This window comes from Molothrus aeneus, chromosome 2 (genome assembly GCF_037042795.1).
Source record: "Molothrus aeneus isolate 106 chromosome 2, BPBGC_Maene_1.0, whole genome shotgun sequence".
In the NCBI taxonomy this organism is placed as follows: Eukaryota; Metazoa; Chordata; class Aves; order Passeriformes; family Icteridae; genus Molothrus; species Molothrus aeneus.
The window spans coordinates 67514880-67531282 of NC_089647.1; the positions used below are offsets into that span (position 1 = coordinate 67514880).

The following is a 16403-nucleotide window of genomic DNA, read 5'->3' on the forward strand; positions in this document are numbered from 1 at the left end:
TATTTTGCTGGTTTGTTGGGTTTGGGGTTTTTTTTCTCTTTTAATGTAGCCATAAGTTGCTGGCCTTCTGAAACATGTAAATGTGAAAGTGTAACATGCTGCATAGGGTTACTGGCTTTGTGTGTGAGCATGTAAGTGTGATGTTTCAGAGCAGGTTAGGATGCCAGGATACCTTTGCGTTGGTTGGCGTGTGCTGTGCTACAGTCAGTGGTGGTGAATGCCAAGTGGTGTCGTCATTCTGCTTGGGATACTGCAAGTCTAAACCAAATGTATATTGCAATACATTGTGATCTGCTTGTCTCTTGCTAGTTAATGATATTTTTACTTCCCTCCTTTTGTTTTATATGCTTCAGTCAGTTTTCGTTACTTCAGGCCCTGCAAAAATACACTGACTACGTGTCTTCTGAAATGGAGACCAGAATTGATCCCACTTCTGGCCCTAGGCTCATAAAATGTAGAAAGAATGTTTCCTTTATACCAGGAGGCAAGCAAGGAGATGAGGAGAATGGATATCTATATCCAGATTTGGAAAATGATGATTTGTTTGTTCGGAAAACTGGGGCTTTCCATGTGAATCAAGTTGTTCTTCAAGACCCCCGGTATTTAAAGAAATTCTCTGAGCAGGAGCCTCCTCTAGAGGGTGAGATAATTCTACAACCCAGAGAGGGCCAAACTGTGATTCCAGATTTGGAAAAGGATGACATGATTTTTCGTAAAGTCCTCTCTCAAAAAAAAGAGGTGCCTTTATCAGGTGCTCCCGACAAGTATCACCCAGCACTGTTTCCTGATCCGTGGAGTCTTCCAGAAGAGATCCGGTCCAAATTTCTATGTTTACTTGAAAAAAATGCGATACCAGAGGAAAGGAAGAGCAATGGCAGAGTGCTGTCACCATCTTTACACCATAAGAAGGACGATATGCTGACCCGCAAGATTGAATCTTGGAAAGTGGGAAGCAACGTCCAGCCAGTAAATTTTATCCCAGGTCCATGCAGTGAAGAAGACTGGAAGAAGTGGGAAGCAATCAGGGAGGCCAGCAAAGTTAGACACAAGAAACGGCAGATGGTGGAGAGGTCAGGTTGTGTCCTGCACAGAATGAGTGCCCTTGAACCCTTCCCATTCAGAAAAGCATCATCCTGTGCTGAACCATTTGTAGAGTGCCAGTCTGTTTGTTCGTGTCGTCCTCGAACAAGCTTTTTATTTGCTTTGAATAGAAGCTCATTACTGCAATACCATATTTTCAACAAAAGATTATAAAGTTTTCGAGTTTTAGGCTGCCATTTTGGAGAAAATACGTTATCATTCCCTCAGGCTCCATGTTCTGCATAAGTTTCTTTCCATGGTTGAACAGGAATAGTGATTATTCAAAAGACTATGGAGGCTAGAAATATTTTCTTCTATTCTGCAAGATAATACATAAAAACATTGCTGAAACACATGAATGCTTTAAAGACAAATTCTGGAAATGGGCATTCTGATATTCTTGCTTGCACCTAAGTTTAAAAATGCTTGTAAACTGTCCTACCACAGTTCTGAGATGATTAGATGAAGTGGGGAAAAAAAAAAAAGTGTTTTGCCTGCCCAAAGTCATGGTGCATGCAAGTTGTGTGTCTATGAAATATTAAGTCCACCATGGCATATTTTATTCTGCCAATACTATCCTCCTACTTCCATACAGTCTTGATTCATTCTTTCCCCTAATTCTTTCCTGTTATCCTCAAAATTTCTCTTGTCTGACTGAATACTGTTTCTTAAGTACTTCCTATCTCTCCTTTGAATTTTGTATTTACTGGGGGAGAGGGTTGGGTTTCCAAATGTTTACTTAGATCTGAAAATACGGCATTGCAAGTTGCAGATCTCCCAGCTGTGCATCATTTTTTTGTGACTAAGACACTTCTGTGTTCCAGTTGGTATTTTGATGTTGCTGCGTTTAATTTTTAGGCTTTATGCTGTTAACAATTTTCAAGCTTCTCTGAGAAATATTCCTAAAGTGCTTGGAAATATTGCATGTTTTAAAAATTAATTCAGTAGAATTAAATAGGTATATTATAAAATACTCGTATTCAAGAATACTAAAAATCCTCTTGAATTGCCCTGGATTAGGTGTGTTCAGGGATTAATATGCTAAACTTCTATTAGGGTCTTTTATTCTGATACACATCAAGTATTACTTTCAGTTAGTATCAGAAATGGTTGAAGTAACAAGAGAACTACCTCTTGTAAGCCTCACTTTTGTTGGGACTCAAGCTGGCATTAATTTTATTTTCTTGAAATTAGTCTCTTTTGAGCATCATGCTGTTCAGCAGCACTGGAATGAATAAGTGTTGCAGAAATAACACAAGGCTCTATTTGTGCAGTATTGCTAAATGAAAAGTGTTGGAAACTTGCAGGCAGCCTTGTTCTGACAGTTCTGCCCAACTTTGCCCATCATGCAAGTCCTGGTGTGTTTTTTTGACTGGTGTCCAATTCCTGATGTGCTTTTCCATGCTGGCTGGTTCCCAAGCTTTCAGTTTCCCCATCACTTAGTGAGAGTGCTGGTCTACTAATGGTGTTAATGTTGTTATCAATATCAAGACACTGAACCTCTTTTTTTTGGTTTCTGATTTCTCAGACTGTTTCAAAAGCTTTCTGATGAGCAAGGGTAAGTTTTATAAAAGCTTGAAAGATTGTAATGCTATTTTTTGGCCTCTTTTCATCTTTATGCATGCACAGTAGCTAAAAACTCATGCTGGAAACTTGTGCATGATGCTTTGTTGTTCTGTTCTTTGCAATTTATGTAATGAATGTGAGATAAAAGCTATGTATATGGCAAAAGTTCTCTCTGCTGTCTCATGTATTCAACTTATGGTTATCAGGCACTTTGAAAATCAGCTCTAATGTTTTATTCCTGCTGAAGTGAAAAATTTGTTGTTCTGTGTTTCATTTAGGCTTTAAAATATTCAAAAAGTGTAAAGGAATATTAACAAATATTTTATTTTCAAGGCTGTACAGCTAGAATCTGAAAATAATGAACAGCAGTGGTATTTATTATGGGATTGGTGAATGGTCTGGGGTTATTTTATATCTTCCAGGTTTTTGAATGCTCAGTGGTACACTTACAGATTTGTGTAATGGGAACTTAGATGTTGTTTATAATGAACTGCGACTCAAAGAGAAATAATTTTTCCACGTATTGTGTGATGGCATGTTAAGTATTTTGGAATGCATGGTGTTCTACTGATTTTTTTAAAATTAAAATTTATTTATTTATTTGCTGCCCTATTTTTACTCTGAGGCAAACTTGGTAAATTACTGAACACTTCCAGAAGTGCAAAATGTTTCAAAAGTTAGGTGTTAGGAGAGGGAGACTCAGAAGACTCAAATTACTAGTTAGGTTTTTCAGTTTAGAGTGAAATTAAAACTAAGATCCACTTCCATGGTATGAATATAGCTTTTCTTAGGTTATATTTTCTTTAGGTTGAGATTTTCCTCTTTTGTTGCAGGCAGATACAGTAAATGTAGCTAGGTAAGTTTTCTTGAACTCATCTGGAACAAATTTGATACAGCCTTATATAGTATTTGATTACCCTAAAACAGTTCTACGTGTGATATAACTTAAGCGCAAAAAATGAGGAAAAGAACTGTACAAGAGTTTCTGCAATAGCGACCAGGTGATTTTTGCTGAATTTGGCACTCTTCTCATTCAGAAAACAGATAAGCGAGCAGATATGAGGAGTTAATGCCCAAGCCTTTATTTCTAGAGGCCAGAGGCCAATCTCATGTTACCAATGAAAGTGAGTTCAGCCACTTGGGAGGAAGTGAGAGTCTGGTTTGTTAGTTCAGAGATCTCTTGGAATGCAACAGATTAGAGCAAGGCTCTGTGCTGGATCTATTTTGGTTTTAATCTTGTTTTCCATCATATAAGAGAAATGCCACATTTTTAAGTCCTGCTGGAACATAATTGCATCCCTCTATATAACTCATACTTTGGATAAATGAAAACAAAGGTATTTTTGAATACTAAGAAACAAAAAAACCCCAAGCCCTAGAGACCTAGCTTTCCCTTTGCATTACATTGTTGAACCTTATGATGAAACACCTGCATTTTGCTTACTGTCTCAGAGGCTTCTGGTCAACTCTCATCAGGAGCCTTGTCCTATATCTAAACTAAATGTCCTGTTATGTTTATCACTGCAGTGTGAAAGAATAAAGGAAAAAATAGCATGTGGTGGGGGAGAGCATGAAAGGTGAGCTTTTAGGAAACTAGGTTAAAGGGAACTAGTAAGTAGGAGTTCCTGGGGGAAACTGTAGCCATGTTGAAGAAGTTAGCAGGAAGATGGCTGTGTTAGCCATACCAACTTTAATGGAAAGCATCTCAGAGGTTGGGGAGGATCAGCATAGGCTAGTGGGGCCTGTGATGCCCATGAAGCGAGCATTTGGCCCTGTCTGACTCTTAATCTTTTGGAAATGGGCATCAATAACTGATTTGGAAGGAAGGAAAGGACAGGAGGTGATACGGAAGGTGTTACAGGGGAGAAGTCCAAGGTGGGAATTTGGATTTGGGGAGAGGGGATTCCTTTTGGGTCAAAGAAAGAAACAAGATCAATAAAGAAAATAGCAAGTTAAAACAGAAGTAGCAGTGTTCTAGGAGGAGCTCAATGTGAATGATCAGGATGGAGATGTACAGAGCTGCTTATTCCCTTAACCTGATTTTATTTGCTCAAATACCCAACTAATGACTTGTGTGTTGGCCCTACAGCACGTCCCATTGGCTGCCCATGTGCTTCCTGCTCCATTCAAAATAACACTCATGAGCATTCAGTTGTACTAATATAAATCTTTTTCTCTCTCTGAAGGTTTCACTCATGTCAATGAGGGCTAGGATGTTATAAAGCTGAGTTCTCTTTTCCCTTTCTAGGAGTAAATCTTTGAATGATGTCAGTGCAGAGGAGCTGCAGACACTGCGCAAAATCCGTTATGAAGAGCTGCAGAAGATAAAAGAACAGTTACAAGAGCAAGATCTAAAGTGGCAAGAAGTAAGGACTTCTTTTCACCTCTCCTTGTGCATCCTGCTTGGAGGGGCTGGGTGTCACCTGCCTTCAGTGTCCCTAGTAAAAAAACTTTGGCATGTGTGCAGCAATTCATGGGGCTGTCTTCTAAAACAATTCATCCCTTACAGCTACTAGAGTTTTTGGGGATGCCTGTTTAATGCAGAACTGAAATTATTTTAAATATCCTCCTAAGTTTCTGATTAATGCTTCAGGATAGAACTTGTATGTATTGTAAGAAAGCCTTCAGGCTTGATTTCTGTGGACATAGAGAGAAGTTAGGGCATAGTTTCTTGTGTTATCTGCAATTTTTGAATACTTTTTTGGAGAAATGGTTGGAATGTCTGAGTATTTGATCCTCTGGGAGAAAGGAGAATAAATAATACTTCCTTGTGCAAATTCTTGAGGCTCCTATCCACTAATAATGCTGTCTTAAATCCAGCTTGTAAACTGCATGGTAGTTTTGCACAGCATCATAAGCATATCTAAAGACTTTTCATTTTATTAAAATCTTTGCTTGACAATGAGTATCAACAAGAAGCCAAAATTAAGAACAAAGCACCAAACAAGAAGTTCACAGTTGTTTGTTTAATGCATCTCAGTTCTAATATTCAGTACTTCCCTTAACTCAACTCTGGTATTTCATGGACAATATTGCCAGTTCACATTGTGGTTTTACAGAAATGAAGAAAGTACAGAAATATCTGTTTTCAGTTTAGAATTTAAGGCATATTTATTCTCAAGCTAGTGAATCAGTCTAACATAGTAGTGATTTGGAAAAATAATGGTATCCTAAACTCTAAAGCCCTCAACAAAGAAATTCAGATTGCATGTGCATTAGTTTTCAATTATGTGTGATTGGTGAAGTATTTTAGAATAAAATTGAAAATGTTAAGAGGAGAAAAAACGGGCTAAATAGCCTATAGTCCAGTAATTGCAATTGTTAACTTAAGGAGGCAGTGAGCCTGCAACCCTAAATAGAACATGACAACCCCTTTATCATTTAGGAGAAAGGTACATGAAAATGTGGCTGTGATGCAGACATGCAAATAAAATCAGGCCAATAAAGAGCATATAATGGGATACCTCTGTAAGCCTGTGAGGCCTTGAGAAAATCTGATAGTATACATTCGTGTAATTCTAAACAGGATCTAGCAAAATGGAAGAGTCGTAGAAAGAGTTACACTTCAGAATTGCAAAAGAAAAAGGAAGAGAGAGAAGAAATTGAAAGGAGAGCCTCTGAGGTGTCTGGAAGGAGTACCAAGTCACTGAAGGAAATGCAGCAGGAGAGGTAATAGTCCTAATGGGAATATTATGTGTAAGAACATAAATCTGAGCATTTTTATGCCTTTAAATTTTTGAGTCGCTATTACCAACAAGTTGCAATTGATTCTACAGAGATCTTGACAATTTTAGTTGCAAAATAAAATGTAGAAATCTAGGCAATTGAAGGGCTGAATATGGTTTTCTAATGTGCTGTTTACACAGAATGTTAAGCAGTTTTCTCTATAAATGATATTTTACTTTACTATCCATAAATAAAAATATTAAGAAATCAATATTTGCATTCTCTTTAAATTAGTTAAAACAATAGCACTGAACTGGATAGCTGCCTTTTTTACTCATGGATAAAGTTAACTATTTATCTTCCTTCTTCTACTACATTTGCTATTTTTTTAGCCATTGTCAAGAACTGCAGCCAGAATATTAATTTATGTCACAGAGCTGTAAACTTTTACTTGATTTCCCCTTCCTCCCTAATTTTTCCTCTTGGTATTTACTTTCTGAAGAGTAAAAAGTGTAAACTGCACAGTACCATCTCTAGTGGTGACAGTCTTATTTATTTATCTATTTATTTATTTATTTCAAATGCACATATGACTGAGCTGAAGGTAATATGTACATGACATGTATTTGTAAAAAAAGGTCTAATCTTTTGGATTTCTTTAATTTTTTACTTATTTGTGAGGACAAAAATTAGTTGCCTGAATAAAAGTATGGATGGTAATTGTATTGAATATTCAGTATCAATAAGAATTCTATAACTTAAATTTTAAAGGATATCCTTGTAGCAGTTGTTCATTTATAACAAAGGAATGAGTAGCAAAAAAATAATAATTAGCTGAATTTCAGGGCACTGTCTTATTTAGGTATCTAAAATTCAGCATAGCATTTCAGAAACATTGAGCACAGTTACACAGTTCAGGCAGTGTTATGGGACTATCTTATTCCTGTTCTTTCCTAAATAAATCTGAATTTCTGAGGATGTGTAAATTGAACCTATGTGTATCTGTATAATTTACAGCTATGTGCAGCTAGATCATTTTATTGGCAAAGATTTCTGTCATGGTGGCAGCCTGATAGTAGTATGTTTGAGTGCTCTGAGAGTGCTGAACTGGGGAGGAGGTGGAAGAAGATAAATACATTAATATTTTCATATATTTTTAAATCTAAATTATGCTAATAATTTTTATTTACTGAAGAGGCATTATTTGGATTATGCTCAGCATTAAACATTTACTAGTTGAAATACTTTAGGTCTGCCTGTTTGTTGGGTCACTTTGGTATTTTAACAGGCTCTATTCCCATAGGGAAGAGAGAGATCAGGACTCCTATGAGGAGCAGAAACAGGAACACAGCTGGGCATATTCACTGAACGATGATGTGTTCAGTGAAGACAAAGCACCTTCCACAGCAGCAAAAGATTGGTCAGCAGCCAAAGATCACCGTTTGGAAGAAGATGCTTCCTACAGCACTAAGGACAGTAAAAGTGTGTACACCACCCAGCCTCCCAAGGAGAACCTGCTGGAGAGCTCGGCTGCTCGAGAAGCTCCTGCTCCTCCTGAGAGCCTGGAGCGGGAGCAGAGCCCGGTGCTTTTGTCCACTCGTTACTCAGTGAATGCTCAAACTGGGTCAGCTCAGGTTTCAGCTTCTCTCCCGAGAACTTACCAGAAAACTGATACCTCCAGGTTAACATCTGTGGTTACACCAAGACCTTTTGGTGTCCACTCAAGAGGAATCTCGTCACTTCCACGGTCGTTCACGGTAAAATTCTGCTTCATTCTTGAAGTTTGTAAATTTGGGGTCTTCAATAGTTGGGGGAACAGTAGTTTTAATGGTTTGGTTTTGTTTATAAAGTGCCTCCTGTGTGATGAAGGCTGTGTTAATAGAGCAGGAAGTTCTGTCGTGCTTTTAGATGTTTACTTGTGTTTCTGTGCTTAAACGCACAGAATTAGAATTCCTAGAATTAAAGCTGGTAGCTGTATTTGGTAAAATATTCTTTTTATTACTTGTAGTAAGTCTCCTTTGTGTGCTTTATCAAAAAAATGTCATTGGAGGTAGTTATCTGGAGCCAGGCTAACGTAATTAAGTGTTAAAGATAAATTTTTCAGGTGATAGAAGTTTCCTCTGCTCTGCTGACTTTGTTGAAGTTTTATGCTAGGCTAAATTTTGTCTACACTCTAAAGCACTGAAACAATGAAATTAATTCCCCCCTGCCCCATTACTATGATGATTTTCATAGTTATCTCTTAAATCCTTATTTGTTTCAATTTAAAAAGTGGCAAGAATATAAATAATTCTAAGCAGATGACTTTAACAAGTTTATCTTAAGTCTGGACTATTTGTTCTGCAAGCATTTCAAGAGAAAAAAAAATTTCTGAGTAGGTAGTTAACAATGGGTACAGGAGCCAGAATTTGCTTCAAAGAGAGAGGTGGTTTTGTTAAATATAAAAATCACTGAAAGATTCAAAGATTTCTTTTTTAAAGCACTTATTTACCAAGCTGTCATTTTTTTCCTAGATGGATGATGCTCAGAAATACAATGGAGAAGTAGAAAAAAGAACTCAAACTTTGTTCACCAGCGTTTCCTTTTCACAACCAGACTCTGCACACCCTCTCTCTACTGGTGCATTCAGAAGCAGAGGTGAGGAGGAAGAGGAGGAAAAAGGTGTTCAGTCAACACCTCCTCCTAGTTTGGCATTACCTTTAAAGTCCCAAAACCAAGATGCTGGAAGTAGTATTCCTAAGCCAGAGTATGGCATTCCTCCTGATTCTCTTTCACTTGCATCTTCTGCAGAAACTGCAACTCTGACAGACCCTAAGGATTCAAAATCCATGGTAAGTGTGGAAATAATGTGATTATTTGGTGTAACTGAATGCCACAGCAGAATAAAAGAGAAAATAACTAAAAGTACATCTAATGCAAGTATTTTTCTGGTACTAAGAGGACATCTCAGAGACTTGCTGTTTCCTTTGATTTAATTTAGGGGAAAGAAAAAAATTATTCTTTTGCTGAATTTTTCCCTATCCATTTTGTCATGTGCCTAATTTTTTTTATCATTCTAATTCAGAATAGTTATTCTACATGTGTTAAGTGCTTGCAAAGGTTTTTCCTATTCTCCAAATTAGCACACTGTTCATATAATCAGGTGTGACAGATGAATTACGTGAGCTGCTGTAGCATTCATTTGCACTTTTAAACTGGTGGTGGAAAATAAAGATCAGCTTTTCAAAGGCTGGCCATAAACATCAGTATCACACTATCCTTTTTTCCATCTGTTGTGGCTTGAATCTTTTTTTTAGCTATTTATTTGAATCTAATTAATGTTCATATTAATTTTGAAGTAAATCACTGTCTCTTAGTGCATGTGCTTGTTGGTAAAGGGGCTGGGTCTTTGAGAGTTCTTTTTGAAATATGTATCTTAAGTGCTGTTTCCTCCAACTGATTGCATGTTTCACCAACAATAGCTTTAATTTTAAATTACTAAATACCTTGCTGTACTATCTGATGATTCAGTTCGTAACCCTTGACAGATTTGCATTCCTGATCCTGCTGTAAAACTTAATTGTGCCAGTTGCTTGGGTGAAGGTCATAAGACCTTGGATGCTGATTTATGAAATTCCCGTAACAACTTTTTTAGAAGTTCATTTGCTTCCAAACATTCTTCTTCCTAATCACTTGTGGAAAAGAAACACATTGCAGTTTAATACCCTTAATGCCACTTGGCCGTTTTAATGAATTTATCATAATTATTTGAAACTGTGATTGCTGTATAAGGAAAAAGACAATGAGATAATAATCTTTTTTTTTTTTCCTGTGTTGTAGCAAAAACAGGCAGAGGAATTTCTGGTTTAATCAGTGAAAACTGACAGATTCGATACAAGTTGTTAGTATCTGTTTAAGCAAGGCAAATGAGAATAGCATATACTAGGTCCATTTGTTTTTCTCCTGTCATTAGTTAAAAGATTATAAATCTTTCCTCCTATAAGTGAGTAATATGGGGGGGCATTTAAAAGATATTTTTAAAAGTTAAAAAAAAAATAAAAATCTCAGCTGTATTATGTAACTTACCAAGCTCCAAGTAAAGGAATGCAAGTTCCATTTGATGTGTTTGTAAATCATTGACAGAGAGATTGATATAGCTCACTAGTCATCAGGGCCATAACACCAGGTCTGCGGAGCACTGTTTTAGAGATGACCTATAAAAGTGTTAAAGTTCAGTGTACAAAGTCACATTACTCCTCTGACAAGAGAGAGATCTGAAGAGTCTTGTTGGGATGGTGAGGAAAAAAAATTAAGACCAGTAGTAATTTCCAGGAACACACTCAAACTCGAAAGGTTTGTATGTTCTCCAGCCCAGTGTGCTAACCTGTTAAGTAGATTCACTTTTAATATACTCACCTAAGGATTTGGGTTGTATGGGAGCATTTGCAAGCCAGTAGCTGTGTTGTGAAGAAAAGACTTAATTTCTACCCTGGGCTGTAATGGGGAGTGTTTTCCCAGGAACATTCCTGTAACATGAGGTGATACCTTGGGATGATGCCGTGCTCTGTTGTTTTCTTCTCTATCCAGTACTTGGGTGCTGCTGAAACCACCTCTGGCTGCACCTCCCTGAGACTGGCTGTGGCTGCACCTGCTTGTGCAGTGCTTGCTGTAGCTGCCTGTTGTGTCTTACAACAGAGGAGCTTGGAGGAATTGGCATAGGTTTCTAGACTTCTAAATATTTTAAGTTAGGGAAAATGAATCCGACTCTTCAGGAAGGCTGGGTCGCTAGGGAACTAAAATGAAGGCGTACATTTAATGCGTGTGTGAAAATGTGCAGGGTCCCTTCCATGCACATTTTGCTGGAATATATCTAAACATTGTTTGACAGAAATTTTTTTTTCCTTTTATATCAATGTTAGTGTCATGCTGATGAAGTGTGTAGCATGCATTTAGTTTTTTAATGAGCTCACCTTAGAATGTTAATGTATGCAACACATGCTCCAAATATAGCGTGGGATTGAAAGCAAGTGTTACAAAATGTTTTCCCATTCAGATATTCTTGTTGTTTAAAATGGCTGATGTTAGATTTTGATTCAGATTCTGAAAGCATCTTGAAAGTCCAAAAAAGATCTGGATTTAGCTGATTTTGGGATTATTTTTGTTATCTAAACTCTCTATTACAAAATCCATAGCAAGCTGGTAGTATTTCACATAAAATCAAGAAGATGATTGTGCAGCCAAGTAAACCTAGTTGCAGCATTGAGCCTAAAGGAAACTGTTTATTCTTATGGTAGGATATGCAAAAAAAAAAAAAAAAAAGGATTGATTACGCTTATCTAGCTTTTTCACATCTTTGATGCTCTCCGAGGAGGCAGTACATGTCACAAATTCACAAGACAATCCACAAAAAATCATTTAGAGGTTTAATTTCCTCCAAGTTCTTAAATTTTCTTGGCATTGTGTTGCAAAACATTTAAAATAACAAAAATACAGAGTGAAAGATACATGTAGAGAAAACAGCAAACACACCTGTTGGAATAAAAAGCAAATGAGTTAGTTAACTGACTTCAGTACTGTTTCCTTTGTCTGTGATGCTAATAATAGATGATTAAAGTGCACATTGTGAGCAGCCTCACTTATTTAGAGGATAAACTTTCCCTCATTTAGATTCCTGTGATACCAGATACTGTAGTGTCATGTTTTATTTTTCAGGAACAGTACAGTGAAATGAGAATCAGTATAAACCAGAGACCCGGCCACAGTCGCAGCTTTGGGTTTACAACAAACTGGAGTTCTTCAGGAGCCATTGTACAGACAGTTGAAGAAGGTAAATGTGTATATATACACAAATTTTTGTTCTTATGTTTAATTTGCAGAGGCTTCTCAATTAAGGCATTTGCTGCTAAGAAATGCTGCAAAACATCAGGTGCAGAACTGAAAGTTCACTATTTAGTTTGCTAATGTATTTCTGTGAACCCTTATCTCTTGAAACAGGTTGAATTGAGAAATACCAAAATGCATTTTCCTAATCAAGGAGGGTATAAACATGAATATCTGTTCACTGAGCCTCTTACAGAACAGTATTTAGGGGCAAATACAGACTTCCAATATCCAGACTGTTTCTTACAGCTGAGTTTGAAAGATTTCACTTCACATGGTTTGTAAACACTTGCAGAGGAAACCTAGGAGTTAATATTCTTTGTTCAATTTCTCCTTTCTTAGTCAGGCTGAATTCTGGAGACAGCTCTTAAGTAGTTGCAACTTCTAAATTGATTTCCAGTGTAGTTTTTTTCAGTTGTTTAATACTCAGGGAAATCAAACATTTTTGTCTTGAGATGACACATACATAAAGTTTATTTCTAACCTTTAATAGTCTTCTGCAGAGAATGAGCTCGATTTTCTAAAAAAAAAAAAAAACAACAAAAACCTAAGCAAATCACATATAATGCTTGTTTTCTAAACAATGGTATTTCCCATTGCCAATAATATTTGAGGAATATTGAATTGTGCCCTTCTTTCCACCTAACACAAGATCATCCTGAGAAAAGAGAAATAGCTGGAAACTATTAATTTAGCCAGCTCTGTATTATGCTTTCTTTAGCTAACTTTTAATTTAGTTAGGTCTGTATTATGCTTTCTAGAGAGGAAACATACTGTTTAATAGCAGTTAATGAGCAGTCTTGGATTTTTTTTCTTTTTCATATTCAAGAAGTGAAGCGGCCTTTTCCCACTATATCTGAGTACTTTTCATAATTGGATTTGCTCTAGGATAACCCTCCTTGAGCAGGAAGGATGAAACAGATGAACCACTGTGGTTTGTTCTAACCTGTTTCATTCTGTGATTCTGGAAATACTAATATTTACTTTGCCTAAAGAATAGCTTTCCCTTTGCTTTTCCTGCTGCTAGGCTTTGGGTTTAATTTCCCTCCTTGGAGGCAGGGGTCTGTCGATATGCACTGCGAGTTGAAAAGGAGAAATGTGAGGGTAGTGAATGTTCCTGCTGGTCATTCACAAAGGTCCACATGGGCTCTGTCCTAAGGAGAAGGTGAAGGCCTTGTGGTTTTTATCTTGGTTATGCTTTTATTACCATTCTCACAGGAAAGAGCACAAAGTATAGATTTAACTGAGAATGGGCTGTATCTTAGTGCTCTCATTTGTAGCCTGTGTTCAGCACTTCTTTCTTCCAACAACTGTCTCATCTTATATCGTTACTCAAAAGCTGTAGCTCCCTTTAAAGAAATGAAGGATGAAAGATGTGGATGACCCATTGAAAGAGTAGTATATGCTTTCAGCTAGGCACTTGGGAATGTTGTATTTCCTATTTTTAGGGATAAGTCATAGGATAATTCAGCTTGGAAGATCACGTAGGGCAATGCACTGCTCAAAAAAATGTTAAGATGGAATTCAGGCTATGTGGCCTAGGGCTTTTTACCCATGGGGGTTTGAGACCCTCTGAGAATGGAATCCACACAGCCTCTCTGGGCATTATCCTCTCAGAGAAAATTTTTCCTACATATCCAGTCAGACCGATCTTTGTCCCAGTTTATAACCACTGTTCTGTGTTTTCCTGCCATAAATTTCAATGAAGAGCAGGCTTTCCCTTCTCAGGCACCTCCTGGTATGTAATGGGCGGGAACTACTGTTAGGTTCTTGTGCAGCCTCTCTTGTCCAAGCTGAAAAAGCCCATACTCTTCAGCCTTTCCTCACAGGTCCATTGCTTCAGCCCAAACCATCCTAGTACCTTCCCATTTTACTTGCCCCAGTTAATTGATGTCTCTCTTACAGAGGAACACCAAAACTGGACACAGTATTGTCAGTGTGGCATAAGAGGTGCTGAGTGAATTGAATGGCCACTTGTCTTGATTTGTTGGTCATGTTAGTGTTCATACAGCCCCACCACTGCCAGGGCCCCCCAGCCTTGCTCTCCAGCCCATCAATGCCCAGCCCATACCATCACTGGGATTAGTCCTTTTCAGGAACAGGACCCTGCGTGTGGCCTTGTTGAGTGTCAGGTTCCTGCTCTGAAGAGCAGCCCTGCCCTCCATTGTACTGGCCACCCTCTCACTTTTGGCAAGGTTTGAAGAGTTGATGAGGGTGTGTTTTCCTCCTTCTCCTGCTTATTGGTGAACACATTAAAAAGGGCAGATCCCTGGATACATCCTCATGAGATCCACTTGTAAGCAGCCTGCAGGCTGAGTAAGAGCCATTAACCACTTCCCACAGACGCCCAGCCCATTTTTCACCATCTGGTCGTTCTGCCCTGTGGACAATACCATCCCGCTTTTGATACCAGGATACTGTGGAATATCATGTCAATGGTCTTGTTAAAGGCGAGGTGGATTGTAACCACTTGTCTTCCGTCATCCACTGAGATCTAAGCAATTCATCATTGAAGATAACCAGGTTGGTCAACTGTGATTTAGGCTTGGCAAATCCAAACCAGCCATTCTAGTCACCTTTTTCTCTTTCTTAAGCCCAGAAGAAGCTTTCAGGAATACTTTCTCAGATAGTGTTGTCCAAACTAGCTGTATGATTTTCTTGACATGATAGCCAGCATGTATATTTTTTATTGCTTATAGATGACTCTGTATTCTAAATGTGCTATTCCTTAAAAAAAATCCACTAAGAAAACTACTTAGTAGGCAAAATTAACTTGTAAGTGTTCTCAAAAACCTAAGAGTTAAGCTTGTAACACGTATTTCAATAATACCCACTTACTACATATAAAAAAGGATCGTTCTCATTTTTTAAAGGAGTTTTCAATGTTTACACTAAAAATTAGGTAAATAGAAAGCCTTAAGTCATTAATCTAGACATTGTTCTGCCAACTTCCCCAGTGCCATATAATCTTTATTGTTTCAGTCCTTCCCCTTTCACTTTCCCTTTGCAATAATTTTTTTTTGAGGTTGTGTGCACAGGGGTGCATGTCTGATCAAACACTTGCAGTCATGTAGGACAAAGTAAATTTGATCCACATCCTTCAAGTTTTATTTTTTTTCTATCATTGAGATAGTGTTTATGTATTGTAATAACAACAGATGGGGATAGGTTAGAGATGACTTAGAACATAGGGAAAATGAGTATTTGGTTGCTTTTGTTTATACTGGGGACAAGTAAGAAAGAAAAGTCTTTTACCTTCAGGAAAACCTATGAAAAACATAAAAGCAGTACATATTTTATATAATGAAAACTAAACCCTTTATAGGAATATATAGAAATTATTGTTAATTCCTATAGTGTTGGAGAGCTGGACAGAGATAGACAACTGGTAGCATACAACTTTTGTCATCTGAATTTCTGGGCAGGCTCTGTGGGCTTCTCTGGATGTGAATCAGAGCAGAAGCCCACTGTAGGCACCCTGGTTTGCACTCTTGAGAAGCCCTTTTGTCCAGAGACTGAGGAAGAAGAGCTGCTGGCAAAGTTACTGGCCAAAAATTGACCAGTGTAAGTTTTTCTGGCTATTTGAGGTCCAGACCTAGAGACTGCTGCTATTCATTCAATCTGTATGGTTGGAGTATGGTCTGCATATACCTTTCTACTAATATTATAGGAGGAACTGTGAAATCTTCAGCTCCCTTCCCTTCCTAAAACTGAGTCAATTGAGGTATACTGTTCACACCTCTGAGCCCGGTCTTGTCCCTGAAAAATTACTTGAATAATATGAACATAAGCTTTTTTTGGTTACTGGGGGCTTATTCTGTCACAACTCAAGACAGAAATTATGAGTGCTAATGACTCTGCTGCAGCCTGAAGCTTTCCCTGTATCATGAGCATAAGGCTTAATCCAGATGTGATTAAACTATATGGTACTAAATATCAGACATAATTCTGAATGTTACGTGATGTTGTTGAAATTAATAACTTCAGTGTTAGTATCTCTGATAATATTCTTAGTAGTACCTTCCATTAACAGACTTGAATATCCATGATTCTTTAGCATCTTCTTGACCCCTAGAGATCTATGTTTTTTTCCAGTTAAACTATTGTCCATATTTCTTCCTTCAGATGAAAACCCTACCTTTTCTTCCACACTAAGTTTAAAAGCAATTAGTATTGATAACAGCAAATTAAATTTTTAGTCTATATTTTAAGAATGATGCAGAACAATATAG

The 16403-nt window shown here is 37.5% G+C and overlaps 1 protein-coding gene across 3 annotated transcripts in view; it reads left to right on the forward strand.

Moving 5' to 3' along the window:
* LMO7 (LIM domain 7) overlaps positions 1 to 16403 on the forward strand; it is a 97111-nt gene that overhangs the window by 56531 nt on the left and 24177 nt on the right. For 2 of the 3 annotated variants that reach the window (XM_066545080.1, XM_066545081.1), the window contains 7 exons: positions 354 to 1070; positions 2609 to 2638; positions 4895 to 5012; positions 6173 to 6315; positions 7616 to 8069; positions 8826 to 9143; positions 12004 to 12118. In XM_066545080.1, coding sequence (XP_066401177.1) covers positions 354 to 1070; positions 2609 to 2638; positions 4895 to 5012; positions 6173 to 6315; positions 7616 to 8069; positions 8826 to 9143; positions 12004 to 12118 — 1895 coding nt within the window. The remainder of the gene's footprint in view (positions 1 to 353; positions 1071 to 2608; positions 2639 to 4894; positions 5013 to 6172; positions 6316 to 7615; positions 8070 to 8825; positions 9144 to 12003; positions 12119 to 16403) is intronic. The other variant, XM_066545079.1, reaches the window with a different exon arrangement.